Source organism: Mus caroli, unplaced genomic scaffold, assembly GCF_978045245.1.
Source record: "Mus caroli unplaced genomic scaffold, Mus_caroli_1 scaffold_4, whole genome shotgun sequence".
Classification (NCBI taxonomy): Eukaryota; Metazoa; Chordata; class Mammalia; order Rodentia; family Muridae; genus Mus; species Mus caroli.
The window spans coordinates 112,952,610-112,968,114 of NW_028227259.1; the positions used below are offsets into that span (position 1 = coordinate 112,952,610).

The following is a 15,505-nucleotide window of genomic DNA, read 5'->3' on the forward strand; positions in this document are numbered from 1 at the left end:
AACAAACAAACAAACAAAATGAGAGCTCTAAGATGTTACCAAACACTTGAATTCATACCTTCTCTGGATGTTTATGTACCAAGTTATTCCAAGAAGCCACTCTTTTTTTGTTTGTTTGTTGAGACAGGGCTTCTCTATGTAGCCCTAGCTGCCCTGAAACTTGCTCTGGAGAACAGGCTGGTCTCGAACTCAGAGATCCACCTGCCTCTGTCTCCTGAGTGTATACATTCTTGTACATAACTCCTCTTTCACCACCCTCAGCCCAACATGAAATCATTTGTACCTAGCACAGGTCAATCAGAATACAAGGTACTTTCTGCTTCAGAAGTTTGCAAGCAGACTCAAAACAACAAGGGATAAGAAATCCCAAATCTGTACTCACTTCATCCTGTCATATTCCTGGGATGTGGTGGTTACACGCTCCTCTCCAACATAGACCTCACAGAATGGTCGGCAGCCATTCCTCTGCTTGCTGAACAGTGGCACAGGGGTCATGACAACAGATTTCACCAGCATTGGCTTGCTATGGGGCGTGATGGGCTCCTCTGCCACCATGTCACATACATATTCAATGTACCTAAGGTAGACATGCACCTGTCACCCAGGCATGTGATAATTCCTCAGGGGACAGAGACATCAGACATTTTTCCTTCTCAAATATAAGTAATGCCATAAATCTCCCTTTGAAGGTTTTAAATGTTCTTCAAAAATCTGATACCATATTTTTAAATCCTTTGAGATTTTCTTTTTCATCTATGATTGTTTAGAAGAAGTTTCATTTAAAAATATCTAGTGTTTTCTAGATTATGTTAATGATTTCTTGTCTTATTATCCCTTAGGGCTGAGAACATATTTTGCATGTATAATTTCAATATAATTTTTCTTTTTTAAATTTAGGGGCTGGAGAGATGGCTAAGCAGTTAAGACTAATTGCTGCTCTTTAGAGGACCCAAGTTTAATTCTCACACCCACATCAGACAGCTCACAATGACCTCTATCTCCAGAACACACACACACACACACACACACACACACACACACACACACACACACACACACAGAGTCTTCAAAAAACAAAACCAAATTTGTTGAGGTTTAACTAATGGTTCAAAATGATGTTGCTTTGATGTTTCACATGTATTTGAAAGAAGTATATCTTTCAATTTATGGTGAAATATTCTACAGCAGTCAGTCAATGCTATGGAGTCACTGATTTTATGTGTACTTATTCTACTGACTACTGACAGAAAGATGCTAGGAGTCTATGTCATCATTTTAAGATTTATTTTCATTTTATGTATGCCAGTGTTTGTCTCCATGTATACTGGTCTATACACCACTCACAAACCTGGTGCCCTGGGAGACCAGAAGACCTGGAGCCCCTGGGACTAGAGCTGTACATAGTTGTGAGCCACCATGTGGATGTTAAGAATTGAACCCAGGTCTTCTCTGCAAGAACAGCAAGTACTCTGAAACACTTAGCCATTTCTCTAGCTTTGCCACATCATATAAATTTTGATTTAAGACAAAAGCCACATAACCCAGACTGGCCTCAAACTTCTTATGTAACTGAAATTGGCTTTGAACTCTTGCCTCTGACTTCCAAGCACTGGGATTACAGATATGTGCCTCTATACCCGGTTGTTTGTTTTGTTTTTGTTTGTTTTTTGAGCTAGGGTTTTGCTCTGCAGTCTAGGTAGTCTCGAACTTACGGTCATTCTGCTCCTGCCTTTCCAGTTCTGAGATGATAGCGATACACCACCATGCTCAACTTGAATTTCTTTTGAATGATGATAGAGCTGCTCTTACTTTCTTTTGGGGAGTGATGTAGTGGGACATCTTTGTGTCAGGCTCCCTCCCACCAATTGTGTGTCCTCTGGCAGGGGACAGGGATGAGAATCAGCTATCTTCTTCAACCAACACGGGTGAAGGTAAGCAATTCTCCTGTAGACTTGTCTCAGTTGTAGGAGACAGGAAAGTGTGGAAGCCACAAACTTAAGTCTATGTTCACGTGATGATTAGCCAAAGGCAAAAGGAATGAGGGTATGCACAGCTGAGTCTTGAAGTAGAGCCAAAATGAAGGGGAAACAAGCTCTCTTGGATGTCAGAGGTTGAATCTTCCCCTGACAATGTGGCTGGGCCCCCAAATGCAGCCTGTGACTAGAGAAGGACCTGTTGTTGGTGTGTAGGACAATCCATAGGCCCTACAGCAACAGGGCACTGATGCAGGCTGCTCTCTGCTGCTGCATACCTATCTCCTCAGTGCCCACATCCTTGCTCTTTGACTGGAGCTCTTAGAGTCTTTGTGCTCTCAATGCCAACATGCCACGGACTAAAATTTGTATTTTCTTCTACTCATGTTCTTGGCTTCATTTTTCTTCTTTAATTCACTCTGGCTAAATAAACATTTTAATGCATTCATCTCCTTTCTTCCACTGACTTATTAATCACTGTGCTTAAAACAATCTTCATGTCTTGCATGGTGGAACACACCTTTAAGGCTAACATGTGTGAGGCTGAGGCTGAGAGGCTCTCTAAGATTTTGAGGCCAGTCTGGTCTCCATAGCAAATTCCAAGCCAGACAAGGTTACATAGAGAGGTTACGTATCTCAAAAAAAAAAAGATGTGTAGGATCTCTGTGAGTTCAAGGCCAGCCTAGTCTACATGTGAATTCCAGGACAGGCAAGGCAAAGTAGAGAGTGACCTTGTCTCAAACAAACAAACAAACAAACAAACAAACAAACAAACAGGAGGAAGGAAGGAAGGAAGAAAGGAAGGAAGGGAGGATAGGGAAGGGAAGGGAAGGGAAGGGAAGGGAAGGGAAGGGAAGGGAAGGGAAGGGAAGGGAAGGGAAGGGAAGGGAGGATAAGGTAGGGTAGGGTAGGGTAGGGAAGGGAAGGGAAGGGAAGGGAAGGGAAGGGAAGGGAAGGGAAGGGAAGGGAAGGGAAGGGAAGGGAAGGGAAGGGAAGGGAAGGGAAGGGAACTCTTCATTTGTTGGCCAGGGGTTTCTGACAGTCTATAATTCATCCTTTCTTGCAAGTGGCTTCCTTCTCGCTGGCTCAGTTTGTCTGTGTTTAGGATACTCAGGATGAAGTAAGAGAATATGCAAGGATTCTGCTCTTGTTCTCAGAGATTCCTGGGCCTGTGGCTGTAGCTGTAGCACTGTGAATCCTGGAGATGCTCGTGTATTCAGTGTTTCGTTCTCCACTTAACTTTCCTCTGGTATTCATTTACAAATGATTGGTCATTTGCAACAAACCATTGGGTTTCTGATCTTTTGTTAGTTTTCAGGTGAGCAACACCTGGTGATTTGTCTTTCAGATCACTGGTTTACTCCTGTTAGAGTCTACCCAAGAGTCTGAGATTCTCACACTACTACTATGTACACACATCTCAATCTTCTTTGTTTTCCTTGCTAGGGTCTCTGGCAGACTCATCAGCTATTTTAAATTTCTTTCTGAATTCCAATGTACTCTTTGGTTCTGTCTATTTCTCTCAAGACCCAAAGGGCCAGACAATGCATATATTTCCCTCCCCTTGTTTTCTGGAGACTGTGGAGAATAGACATTAAGGCACAGACACTGTTACAATACCCCAAAGCTTTACCCGTGACCACCACAGTGTTCTGAGTCTTCTCATATGGTATCCAGCCAAATCTGTCCTGACAGCAAGTGCTTCATCTCCCCAGTGACCTTTAGATCTAGGGCAAGTTGATGGCATGAGGGTCCCAGTTTACAATGGGTTTTAAAGCGGACAGATATGAAGTTGCCGCAGTAACTATTAGGACATGAGTGATACTATGTCACTGTGCCTCCACGAGAACCGAGGATTCATGGTAGAGTACCAAAGACATTGTCTTGTTTTATGCTTCACATACTCAGTATCTCTGCTGCTCACACCTCCTGCCCAGTAGGACCCAACATGTGGAAAACAGCTAAGAGCTCAATTGCTGAAATCCTTCCAGCCACCCCTAGCAGAGGCTAGAATGGGGACACAGATGCAAAGCTACTCTCATGTGACCTGAGGAACGCACTGCCGTCATGACTCTACCAACCAGGCAGTAAGCAACTAAGGTGGGTCCCATTCATAAGAGAATTGTGCACATCGGAAAGAGTACTAATTACTCCCACTGACAAATATGGAGCCCCTTACTGGCTCGGACCTTTGCCTCATAATAGCATCCATATTGGCTTGTTGTTTGATGTTCCACCCACCCACTTTCTCAGAGAGGAGGTTGATCCATGTTTTCCAAGTACTCATTAAGACAGAGGGAGTTTATGCTGGATGGACAGTGCCTCGCTAGACCTGGACTTCCAAATGAAAGTCTTGCTCTAGGGAAATAGTAAATACATGAATGGACATAGCTGGTAAATGTGGTAGTGCCATAGTGAATGGACAAGGGGACAAAGCTAGGCAGACCACATTACTTTGCTTCTTAACCAGACATGACAGCTCATATCTATAATATCAGCACGAGGGCATTGGCCTAAGTTTGAGACCAGTTTAGCCTACACTGTGAGTTCTAGGCCAGGCTGAGCTTCAGAGTAGATTCCTGTGTCAAAAGACAAAAGGAAAAACAAAAGAAATTGATTTCTTTACACTGCAGGTGAATGACCTACTTATGGCAACAGGAATGTCTGAGTGAGTCTTATATACAGTTTTGTGACCGCAGAGAAGCAGGGTAATAACACTTCACTTTTGAAAGTGTGAAGGTTCACAGTGCATTACCAAATAACCTCCCAAGTCCACATAAGTTTAGATCCCACAGAACAAGTGGCCACATAAAGTTCACACATTCACTGGAATATCTGGTACCCAAGCCTCAACAGGAGGCTGCCACCACAAGTCAGAAGCCATCACAGCTTGAGAGTTTTAGTTGAATGCCAACTATGGCTTATACTTGTTAGGTACCTGTGGGCACAGGTCTGAGGATGAGCTAGAAACCACAGTGATACTAACTTGGCCTTCAGCAAACTAGAGTACCTGACTGCAGGTCTGACACAGTGAAGGCAGCACCACTTCAGGGCCAAAAGAGCTGTGGGCATCATTGACCCCAGCAAGGATCACCTGGTACCTTTTGTGGGATGGCCAAATGCCTGGTGGGCAGCGCTTCATGCTGAACATGTACACAGCAGCCTCTGCAGTGCTGAAGAGACGGCAGAAGCACAGGAATGCACAGACTGCCACAGCAGACGCAGCTCTCCCATCCTACAGTGAAGAAACACTTCTTTTACACATAGGCCCATACACAGAAAGGATGAGGACTCACAACAGCTCCTATAAACCTAACTATCTACGTGGCTAAGGGAAGGAGCTAATGCTAGGTTTGTTTAGGATACATTTAGGAACATATATAAATGTGCTTCATGCAATGAGAATTCAGAGCCCAGAAGATAACAGAGTCATTAGCAAAGTCTACAGGCCAACCTCCCGGTCAGCTTCAAGTCGGCCTTCTAGCCTCACCATGTTCAATCCCTTCCCCGAGACCTCTTATCATCTCCTTTCTCTACACTTGTGTTACTGAGAACCGAGCCTAGGACCTCTTACATGCTAGCTAAGCGCTGTACTCCCAGTGCTCTTTCACTTAGTAAGAGTCAGGCTCTGACTACGTTGTTTAGGCTGACATTTACCTTGTGATCCTTCCGCCTCAGCTTCCCAAGTAGCTGAGATTACCAGCCAGTATTACCAGGTCCATCGTACTCATCATTACACTTGTGCCAGATGTGGTGGTACATGCCATCAACTCCAGCACTTGGAAAACTGAGGCAGATGAATCTCTGTGGGTTAGAAGCCAGCCTGATCTACATAGTGAGTTCCAGAAAAGCCAGACCATATCTCAAAAAGTCAAAACACAGTTGCAGTAAAGCAGAGCTGAGCCCTGAGTGTACTTCCTGTTGGATGTCACACTGTGTGCAAGGTATCCAAGTCTTTCTCCCTCATTATGTAGTTAAGAAAACTTAAGGTAAAAATTCCAAGATTCTGGCAATGCTGGATGTGCTGCTTGGATCACCAGAAAAGAGCCCTTATGAGTGCTACTCATTCCATGGAAGCAGGAACCACCAGGGAGGGGTCTGTGTCCATCAAGCCCAAAGCTCCAAGCACAGAGGTCTTCCTCTGGCTAGTGTTCCCTCATCATACCCAGGACCAATGCTGCTTTGGTTCAGTATATACATCTAACACAACTCACCATGCAATGCACAACACAGACGTTCCTGTGGTCTTCCCGGAGCCAGGCATGCATGTTCCTACATAGAGTATACAAACTGTGGAGATGTGGTGCCCGTCTGACTGCCCAGCCACACTCAGTGACCTGTAGGGGAAAAAGTCCACTCAGCTAAGTTTCTGCACAGTCCCAGGAACCTGGCTGGCATATCCACAGGGTCACTTTGTCTTTGCCTGCAACACTGTTCATTTTAAAAACAACTTTCTCTTTAACCTCTGTGTGCCCATGTACATGCATACACACAAGTGCCACAGAGCATATGTATGTGGAGGACAGAGGGAAACTAATAAGAGTTGATTCTCTCCTTCCACCGCTATGTGAGCCTGACAGAATGAACTTGGTTGTCAGGCTTGACAGCAGATACCTTTAGCCTCCCCCTCTTCCCGTCCCCAAATTGTCCTTTTTGCCTGATTCTATAAATGTGGTGGCCTGAAACTCTGAGCATCTTCCTCAGCTGGGGTTCTCATTTGACATCCCTCTTAGCTAGGAGTGACCTGTGCCATAGGAGTGTTTCACTGATGCTGCACAAAGAACTACCTTTCCTGTGCCAAGGGGAGAAAGACACCCTAGTTTCTTGGGAAGCAAAACTCTTCTCAAGGTTTCTCTCTCTCTTTCTCTCTGTGTGTGTGTGTGCATACGCATGCACACATAGTGTAACGGTTCCTTTAAACTCTGGGATATCTCCACCCCTGGCCACACCTCAAGCCCTAGCCTCTCTGGCAGCTGCTATGGTCAGCTTCCTGCAGCTGCCTGGCACTGTCCACATCAGCCTAGTGCAGCTCCATCACTTAAAACTGTACTTAAGTGGGGAAAATGGCTCAAATCATAAAAGAAGAGTTCAAGGCCACTTACCCGGTTGTGAAACTTGGAAGCCCGGTATATCCTTGGAGAAAGGTTGTAGACAGCATAATGTCCTGGATGCTTAGCATCCAGAAACATTCGCACATCCTCTATATTGTTTTTGATCGCAGACTCCACACCTTCTGCTGGGAATGACATCACTGAAACAAAGTAGGCCAAAGTTAGACACTAGGGGATTGCCCTCTTGGGCTGGGCTAACCTCCCAGCCAGGTAGCTGGCCAAACATAGGCTCTTCTCATCCTCTTAAAGTCTCCCATCCTATGTAGTGGGATGTATATAAACTGCAGTATGGGAAACATTACAAAGTTAACTACAGATGTCTGGGAGAGCTTCGCAGTTACCTGATATACACCATGGTCTTTAGGAACACCAGCTTTTCTCATTACAGTTTGCCTAGACTACCTCGTTTTTAAATGTATATGGTCCTACCATTACTCTCTCTGTATCCTCAGAGTTCCAGTCACACCAGAAGCTGACACTGGCCTTGTCTTTTTCACTGACCAGGAAATATACTCAATATATGTAACCTACCCTCCACACTTGGGGTAATTCTCCAGGTCAAACCTCAGACGGATCCATGGCTATCAAAGAAGCTAAAGAGGCACCTTGCACCTTGGCTACTTCCACTGATCCTTTGTCTACATCCCCTACAGATGTCTATCATCCAATTAGACATACCTGCAATCCTGGATGTGACGTAAGATATGTCCAGATCACCCTTTGCATAGCTGGAACAGAAAGAACACTCAATTGGAATGGAAAACACTTAGCTATAAAAACTTTAAGAGGAGCCTACGTCCTAGAATACTGAGGTAACCTTGCTTACAGGTTGTATCCTCTACGTAGTGTGCATGTGCATGTCTTGTGTAAGCTGACAACCAATGAAAAGTGGAATAAAAGCAGAAGAGAGCAGCCCAGGGAAAAGCTTCAGCCATCTTTTGCTTTCTGAAGTGTTCTCCAACGCAAAAACATTGAGGGCTGATCCTGACAAACAGTAACTAAAGCAGAACAGTAAGTAGCATCAGCCACTGATTCCACTGCTCCAGGGGACTGGATAAGAACGCAAGAGAGCACACCCTGTGCCCTATGAAGATCCGAAAGGAGACAGAAGACACTGCTGGAAGGGAAAAAAAGACATCCCAAATGAGCAAGATATATTACTGCTCATGGCCACCAAAAAGTCTTAGAAACCAATTCCCTAAGTTGGTTTACACAACTGAAAAAAATATAGATCAAAATCTAACTAACTTTGCAAGAACTTGGCAAACTTATTCTACAATTCCTCTCAAAAAAACAGTTATGCCAGAACAGCCAAGTTTCCTTGGAAAGGAGGGAGATGGGTGTGTGTGTGTGTGTGGGTGAACATTGTTGCATAAGTATTTTCAGTACTACACTATAGCTGGGCAGTGAAGTCAGACAGGAAAGTCAGAGACAGAGCTGAGGTAGGCACACCTGGCATCAGCAGAGTCACTATGGGGCCATTACAGAGAGCCAGGTGGAAAAAAGAACAGACATACACTGTACATTCACTAATGTAAAATCTGATTAAGGCAATCTTAACACCTTAAAATGTCATTTGAACCTGTGTAAGTCAGGTTCACTTCAGTTACACAGGACTCCCTGAGGCATAAACCAGGATGTACTAAAATGCAGCCTTATCTGGTGCTAACATTTCTGTGGCGAAAGGCAGTTAAACAGACAAGTCACAGATCAGAACTAACTAGTTCTAATCTATTTCTTCACAAAAACAATTAATAACCCAATAGTATCCAAGATACCAGATATCAGTGATATTTGTCTTTAAATACAGCACTCTGAAGGCAGAGACAGATTTCTGATCTCTGTGATCAAGGCCAGCCTTGTCTACATAGTGACTTTCCAATCAATCAGGGCCATAAAGGTAAAGAGTTGCAGGTTGCAAATATGCAGCAAATGGTGGCATGAAAACAACCTAGCTGTCCCTCAAGGAAGACAAGTGTGCCCAGCATCAGGTCAGGTATAGGAAAGCAAACCTAAGACACTTGGTACACAACGGGTACTGAGTATCACTTAGGGCTCTACACAGTATACCTTAACCTCTGATCCACTTAAGAAAAATCCAGGGACCCTGACAGTTCAACTCTGGGCACAGGTGCAAGGGTATACGAATTAGAGTTGTACTCAGCAGAGACAAGAGTAACCCAGACCGTGGCTTCTAAGACATCCAGCAGCTTCAGGTAACCAAGACAACCTGAAGTGACCAGTTCTGCCACCTGTCACCAAACTCGGGCATCTTCATTGATATAGTCAAAACATGATGGTGTTTGCTGCTACATGTAAGTCAATTTAATAAACATAGGAGTTTATGGAACTCTTATCAGCCATGTCTACTCTAATCCACAGGCTATATGCAGCCTCAAAGATAGTTATGAATAAAGCTCGACACAAGAATCATAAACTTACTTAAAACATCACAAGTTGCTTCAGTTTTAAAGTTTATTATAGCTAATAGTTGTAAGAAAGAGGGCCATGCCATTTGAGTTAGGCATGGAGGTCAGGAATATGGCAGACAAGCAGTCATATGGTGGGAACTGAAGCCTTTGAAAAAGTGAAAAAAGCCCAAAAAGTACTACAGAAAGCTTTGGAAAACATCTGAAAGTAGGAAAGAAGGAAAAGTATGCCTAAGTCTATATTCAGAAAGATGGGCAGACCCAAGAGAACCAAACGGTGACATTGGAGTAACTGCCTCATTAGACCTTTTGCAATGTGGACTAAATAACTAATTGGATTATTGGCTTTTCTGTCATGAGACAGTCATTATCGGACTATCTGGACTATAGCCTGTAAATCAATCTAATAAACCCCATATATAAATATATAATATATATCCTATCAGCTCTATTCCTTTAAAGAACCCTAATACAGAGATCATATCACAATATCAAAAGTTTGGACATGCCTAGTGGTTTAAGCATATATTCCACACAGAAGGCACATGCATATGCATGTTCACATATCTGTATTTCCAAAATGTAGCACATTCATGTGCACTCCTCCATTGGCACAGGCACACATATACAACTGCTAAGGCTACAAACATAAAACCAACAACAACATCAACAAAAAAGGGAAGGATGTTTCACCAACCCAAGGAGTTTGGGGAGCACAAATACTATGATCCAATGGTGCTTACTACAGCAGCAGGCATCCTTGGGCAGTAGGAGCATCCATACTGACAAGAGCCAGTGAGACTGGCCAGGTATCTCAGTCACAGCTACCTCTAGAAAAGCTGATAGAGCAATCTTCAACACAGTGCTTCAACTCACTATCGCTTTGGGGCCATTCATTTGAAGCACATATTCACACCCACTGTGGGTCAGGTCTGATAGTGACTGACTTCTAATAATGAGAATAGGCAGGAACTGCTCTGCAACTGCTTCATTTATTTGATACCAAAGAAAAAGAATAGTGCTATCATGACAGATACTGGCAGAGCTAAGGAGATCATGAGGTGATGCTGTACAAAGCTATCAGGTCCCAGGGACAGGGGTCTCAGACTTGTGATTGTTAGATTTTGGTTTTGTCTTGTTTTGTTTGTTTGTTTGGGTTTTTTTTTGTTTTTGTTTGTTTGTTTTGTCAACCTGAAAGAAGCTGTAGTTATCTGTAAAGAGGAGAACTCAATTAAGGAAATGCCTCCATAAGACTAGCCTATGGGCAGGTGGTCCTGGGCTACATAAGAAAGCAGGTTGAGCAAGCCACAGAAAGAAGTCAGTAAGCAGCATTTCTCTATGGCCTCTGTATCAGTTCCTACCTCCAGAGCTTCTTGCTTTGAGTTCCTATCTTGGCTTCCCTTGATGATGATGAACTTAAACCTAAAAGCCAAAGTAAGTCCACTCTTCTCTACACTGGTTTTGGTCAGTGTTTTATCACAGCAACAGAAAACGAGCTAAGGCAAGGCTCCAGGTTCAAGTCTAACAGACAGTGGGGATATAACACTATGTTGGGGAGTCCCCACACAGGCGAAGAACAGGACAGGACAGGATAGGACAGGGTAGTCCTCACACTTACTCGTACTTACTTAGCCACAGACTGGATGACCTTGGAGGAAGTATCCTTGAGGTTGGTGAAGAGCCGTTCAGTCCCACCCCGCAGGATATCAAGAAACCCACCGTAGGGCTGGTCATACTCTGCCAGAGCCAAAACTATAGGAAAGAGCCAAAGTAGGTCAAGAGTATGCTCCCAAGAAGCTCCACTGCTTCCCCTAACTTCCTCCAACCCACCAGTGAACTGTCTTTCCCATTAGCAGGTGCTAACCTGTTGTTTCCAGCCATTTCAGAAATCTAAAGGGCCGATGGAGGCAAAGAAGGCTATGTGAAAACATGTCAGACCAAGCTTCTGCCTGGAACTGTACCAACTATGGAACACAATTTCAAGGTGGTAACTGCAGGACATGATACCCTTCCCAAAGTGAGTGCAGGTGAAGCCCACAAAAGTGGACTCTGAGACCACAGAATGTGGTGGTAGAGCTAACACATGTTACTTAGGCTTTCAACAGCCCCACAATGAACCCACATAGTATGATGCAAAAGTAGACACCCCAGAACCTGCTCCTCATGGTCCACAACTGTACCACACATGCTAGGCACACAGAGTAAGGACCTGAAGTACCAAGACACTGGGGTAGCCAACCACAGGAGACAAGAGCCTTCTCTCTAGGAAGCAAAGATCCAGAGACGGATTCAAGCTAGCACTTGACATCTCAAAAAAGGAAACTAAGGACAATCAGTCCATGAACATCTTTCTGTTTCAGAATCCTCCTTTCCTTCATTAGTGCTCTCAAGGCAGCCAGTCTTCATGAGATAAAAGGACATTGTTTTATGGCTTGGTTCTCTCAAACTAGCAGAAACAGTCCTCAACCCTTCCCACTGCACCCCAGCTCCTATGACCCCTTCTCTTCTCCTTCTTTCCTCCTAATAGACACCTCTAGTGTTCTGTGACCTTAAGGAATCATCTGCTGACCTTGTCTAAAGTAGAGTTGGCTTTCATGCTCAATTTCTGGGACATACTCTAGAGTGAAAAGGTATCTTCCCTTAAGAAGGATTATTTCCATAGACTTTGAACTATGCAGATGTTCAAGACACAGTGTAGACTACAGAGGAGCTAGAGACCATGGTCAACCATGCCTGGAAGACTTATCCCATTTTATCCTAAATGGTAGGTGAGTTAATACTTGCTTTGAGAAGTGCTAATATAACTCCTATGGGACAGTGATAACTGGTGGCTGCAGGCTGGTCTGTCCTGGATCTTGCTTTAACAACCCTTCGGTTGATCTGAGTGAAAATACCCTGTCAAATTCTGCATTCTATCCTGAGTATATGGCTCAAAAGATCTGAGTACAACAGAATGGTAGAGCCAATACCAGATAAAAACCCCACAGGAACAGGGTTTTGATATCTGCTCTGATGCATATTGAGTACCTAGTAAATAATAGTAGACATCCTTGTAGGGAAAGTACAGTGGGTAGGTTGGGGCACTTACCTCCACTGCTGTTCACGGGGCCCCCACAAGGTGGTTGTGCTCGGGAAGGACCTGAGTTTCCATAGCCACCATTCTGCTCCAGCAGCTATAAGATTCAAAAACATGGCGACAGCTTCATACAAAAGCCAAAGCTAGTTTACAACTGTACTTAGCATTGTGCCCTCAGCTGATGAACAAGCTAAATGGGCAAACCTCTATCTGCTTAACTCTAACATGCAAGGAAAGTGAGTTCTTAGAAGTCTGGGCAGGACTAGAAGAAAACAAATAAAACTTCCATTCACAGCTCTAAAACAACATTCAGGGTTCATGGTAACCTAAGAAGTGATAATTACTTAAATGTTAACACCCTTATCTTTATCAAGACATAGCTAAACCTTTATGGACATAGAATCTGTTCTTCATATTCATTTCCTCCTATTCTACCATCTTGAGCAAATGTATCAAGTGTGTAGCCCAGAACCCTAACACCTATGGTTCTAGTGATGTGTGGGCTCCTCCAACAACTCCTTGGACCAAGCCTGCATTATTCTTTGAACTCAACCCACAGTGCATACTGTCTAAGGAGCTGGTTAGCCCAGAGAACATGTTCACGGGCTCCATAAACACTACAATCATAAAACTCTTGGTGTCTTCACTAGCCAGCAACACTTCTCTGACACCCTATGAAGAACAAGGCCCTCAGTTCTGTTTCCTGCCTTCCTGTGGTCCCCAAGACAGCTAGCAAACACTTCGGTAAAAGCCCAAAGGTAACAGACAAGGCCCCAGGCAGCCCTGCCATAAAGCAACTCCCAACCCCAAATGACTTTGTCTCTCTGACCCATTACCATCATCCAGATTTTCAAAGAAATTTGTCAAAAACATCCCTACCATCTACCTGCCATCTTCAGAACACCCAAATTCTTAAAACATATCCTGTTCCTAGTTTTGGGATCTCCCTAATGCCAACAGAAAGGATATTATCAGCAGGTTTCCCTAAAGGAATAACAGACCTCTTCTACCCACTGCTTCTGAAGATCCCTATGCTCGGATGAGGACTCGGACCAGTATCTCTAAGATGCCCTTTTTCTGCATTCGACCCTAACCCTTTAGCAGCACAGACCTTAGTCACCCTGCTAACTAGTCCAACATCAACAGCCCTTAGGAAGCTCTGCTTCCAGGGGTGAAAAGACCAACAAACAGGAAGCAGACAAAACCAGAACCAGATATCCAGTCTCTGCAGGTTGATTCAGAGAAGGCCTCACGTCAGGAATTACCCAGAAGGTAGGACCACAGACTCTGGCCTGAGCCATGAGCTATCACAGCAAAATGAATATGAATGTTGAACTCCTAGACATGCTCAGAAACTTGCCTGGGCCCTGAGAGTGTGGGCTAGACTTGTGGCTGCTTTAAGAAGTAGTCTTGGGGCTGGAGAGATGGCTCAGCGGTTAAGAGCACTAGCTGCCCTTCCAGAGGTCCTGAGTTCAATTCCCAGCAACCACATGGTGGCTCACAACCATCTGTAATGGGATCTGACGCCCTCATCTGGTCTGAAGACAGCTACAGTGTCTTCTACATAAAATAAATAAATCTTTAAAAAAAAAAAAAAAAGTATTCCTGGCCACAATGCTTTCTTGGACTTCCTGCTTTTCCCAAATACATACAACCATAGGGTGCCTCAGTCCAACAGCCCATAAGGCAGAGTACTGTCAGCAACTATGTGCACTGGACCTGTGTTGAGCCTGGGGATGATTGCAACCACGAAGCCATGGCTGGTGCATGACCGTCAAAACTGTGACATGTACGTAGATAGTAACAATCATCATCTGACCCAGAAAACAAAACAAACAAACAAAAACCAGACCAGACAGTATGACAGAATGACCCTTTTGGCTCATCTGGGTGAGCTTGTCCAGAGTTCAAGACCACCTGAGCCAGGACCCACAGGAGTGCTTGGTGTGGTAGCCCTGAGCCTGTGAGGATCCGTGACTTCAATTAGACCAGATGAAGACATCCGGCTAATGCCAAGAAATCATAGTACCTCAAAGGCCTAGGCATGAACAGTATAGCCTCATGATGTCCTCACCTCTGTGATGGGAGCTTTGGGGTTCACATTCCTAGCTGCTGCAATCTCCTGCAGTTGCCGGACCACTTCAGCAATGGACAGCCTCTCCTCTGGGTTGACCTTTAGCATGGCACCTATGGCAAAGCAGCAGTGTAGGTTAGTCCCTTATCACCTACAGCTGTGGGACTAGGCTGGACAGCACCTCCTGCTACTGCAGAGTTTCAGAACAAAGATCACACTTTATCCACAGAGCTGACTTCAGAAGCAAAGGAGAGAATGACAGAGTGATGACCAGAGAAATTAAACATGTCTATCAGCAGTGGCCACTTAGAATACCATAAGCTTATCAAGAGGTTGGGCAAGTGGGCAACTCTATGAAAAAGCACCCATTAGAATGCTATCAGAACAGCAACGATAGAGGCAAATGTGGACCTGCATAGCCAATGGGTGAGCAGCACCTAAAACCCAACAGGGAAGTTCATCTCAAGTTTCTGCATCAAGCAAATTCATAACAGGAACTTACGAATAAGGTCATGGAAGACTGTGTAACGAGTGTCATTCACAGGAATGGAATACTTCCCATTGACTATCCGAAGTTTTGCTCCATCCTCAAAAGGATGCTGCCGAAAACACAGCAGGTATAAGATACAGCCCAGTGCCTGTGGGGGAAAGAGATGAGAGAACGGTGTAAGAAACAGGGTAAAGACTGAATGAGAAAATGCAAGAGGAACCAAGGCTGAGTGCTGAGAGTGGGGAGGAACCGTGCAAGGAAAAAAGGGCACAGGCTCAACAGGGACCGGCAGGGAAGGAGGGACCCAGAGGACAAGGTCACCAGCAGAGGGGTATAAAAGAGCTGCCCCTTC

General features: G+C 44.5%; 1 protein-coding gene across 4 annotated transcripts in view; it reads right to left on the reverse strand.

Moving 5' to 3' along the window:
* Gak (cyclin G associated kinase) overlaps positions 1-15,505 on the reverse strand; it is a 63,520-nt gene that overhangs the window by 25,321 nt on the left and 22,694 nt on the right. For all 4 annotated transcript variants that reach the window (XM_085836990.1, XM_021161777.3, XM_085836992.1 and 1 more), the window contains 9 exons: positions 15,166-15,301; positions 14,664-14,776; positions 12,602-12,686; positions 11,142-11,265; positions 7,763-7,812; positions 7,076-7,224; positions 6,188-6,310; positions 5,075-5,208; positions 383-577 (listed from right to left, as the gene is read on the reverse strand). In XM_085836990.1, the coding sequence (XP_085693116.1) occupies positions 383-577; positions 5,075-5,208; positions 6,188-6,310; positions 7,076-7,224; positions 7,763-7,812; positions 11,142-11,265; positions 12,602-12,686; positions 14,664-14,776; positions 15,166-15,301 (1,109 nt within the window). The remainder of the gene's footprint in view (positions 1-382; positions 578-5,074; positions 5,209-6,187; positions 6,311-7,075; positions 7,225-7,762; positions 7,813-11,141; positions 11,266-12,601; positions 12,687-14,663; positions 14,777-15,165; positions 15,302-15,505) is intronic.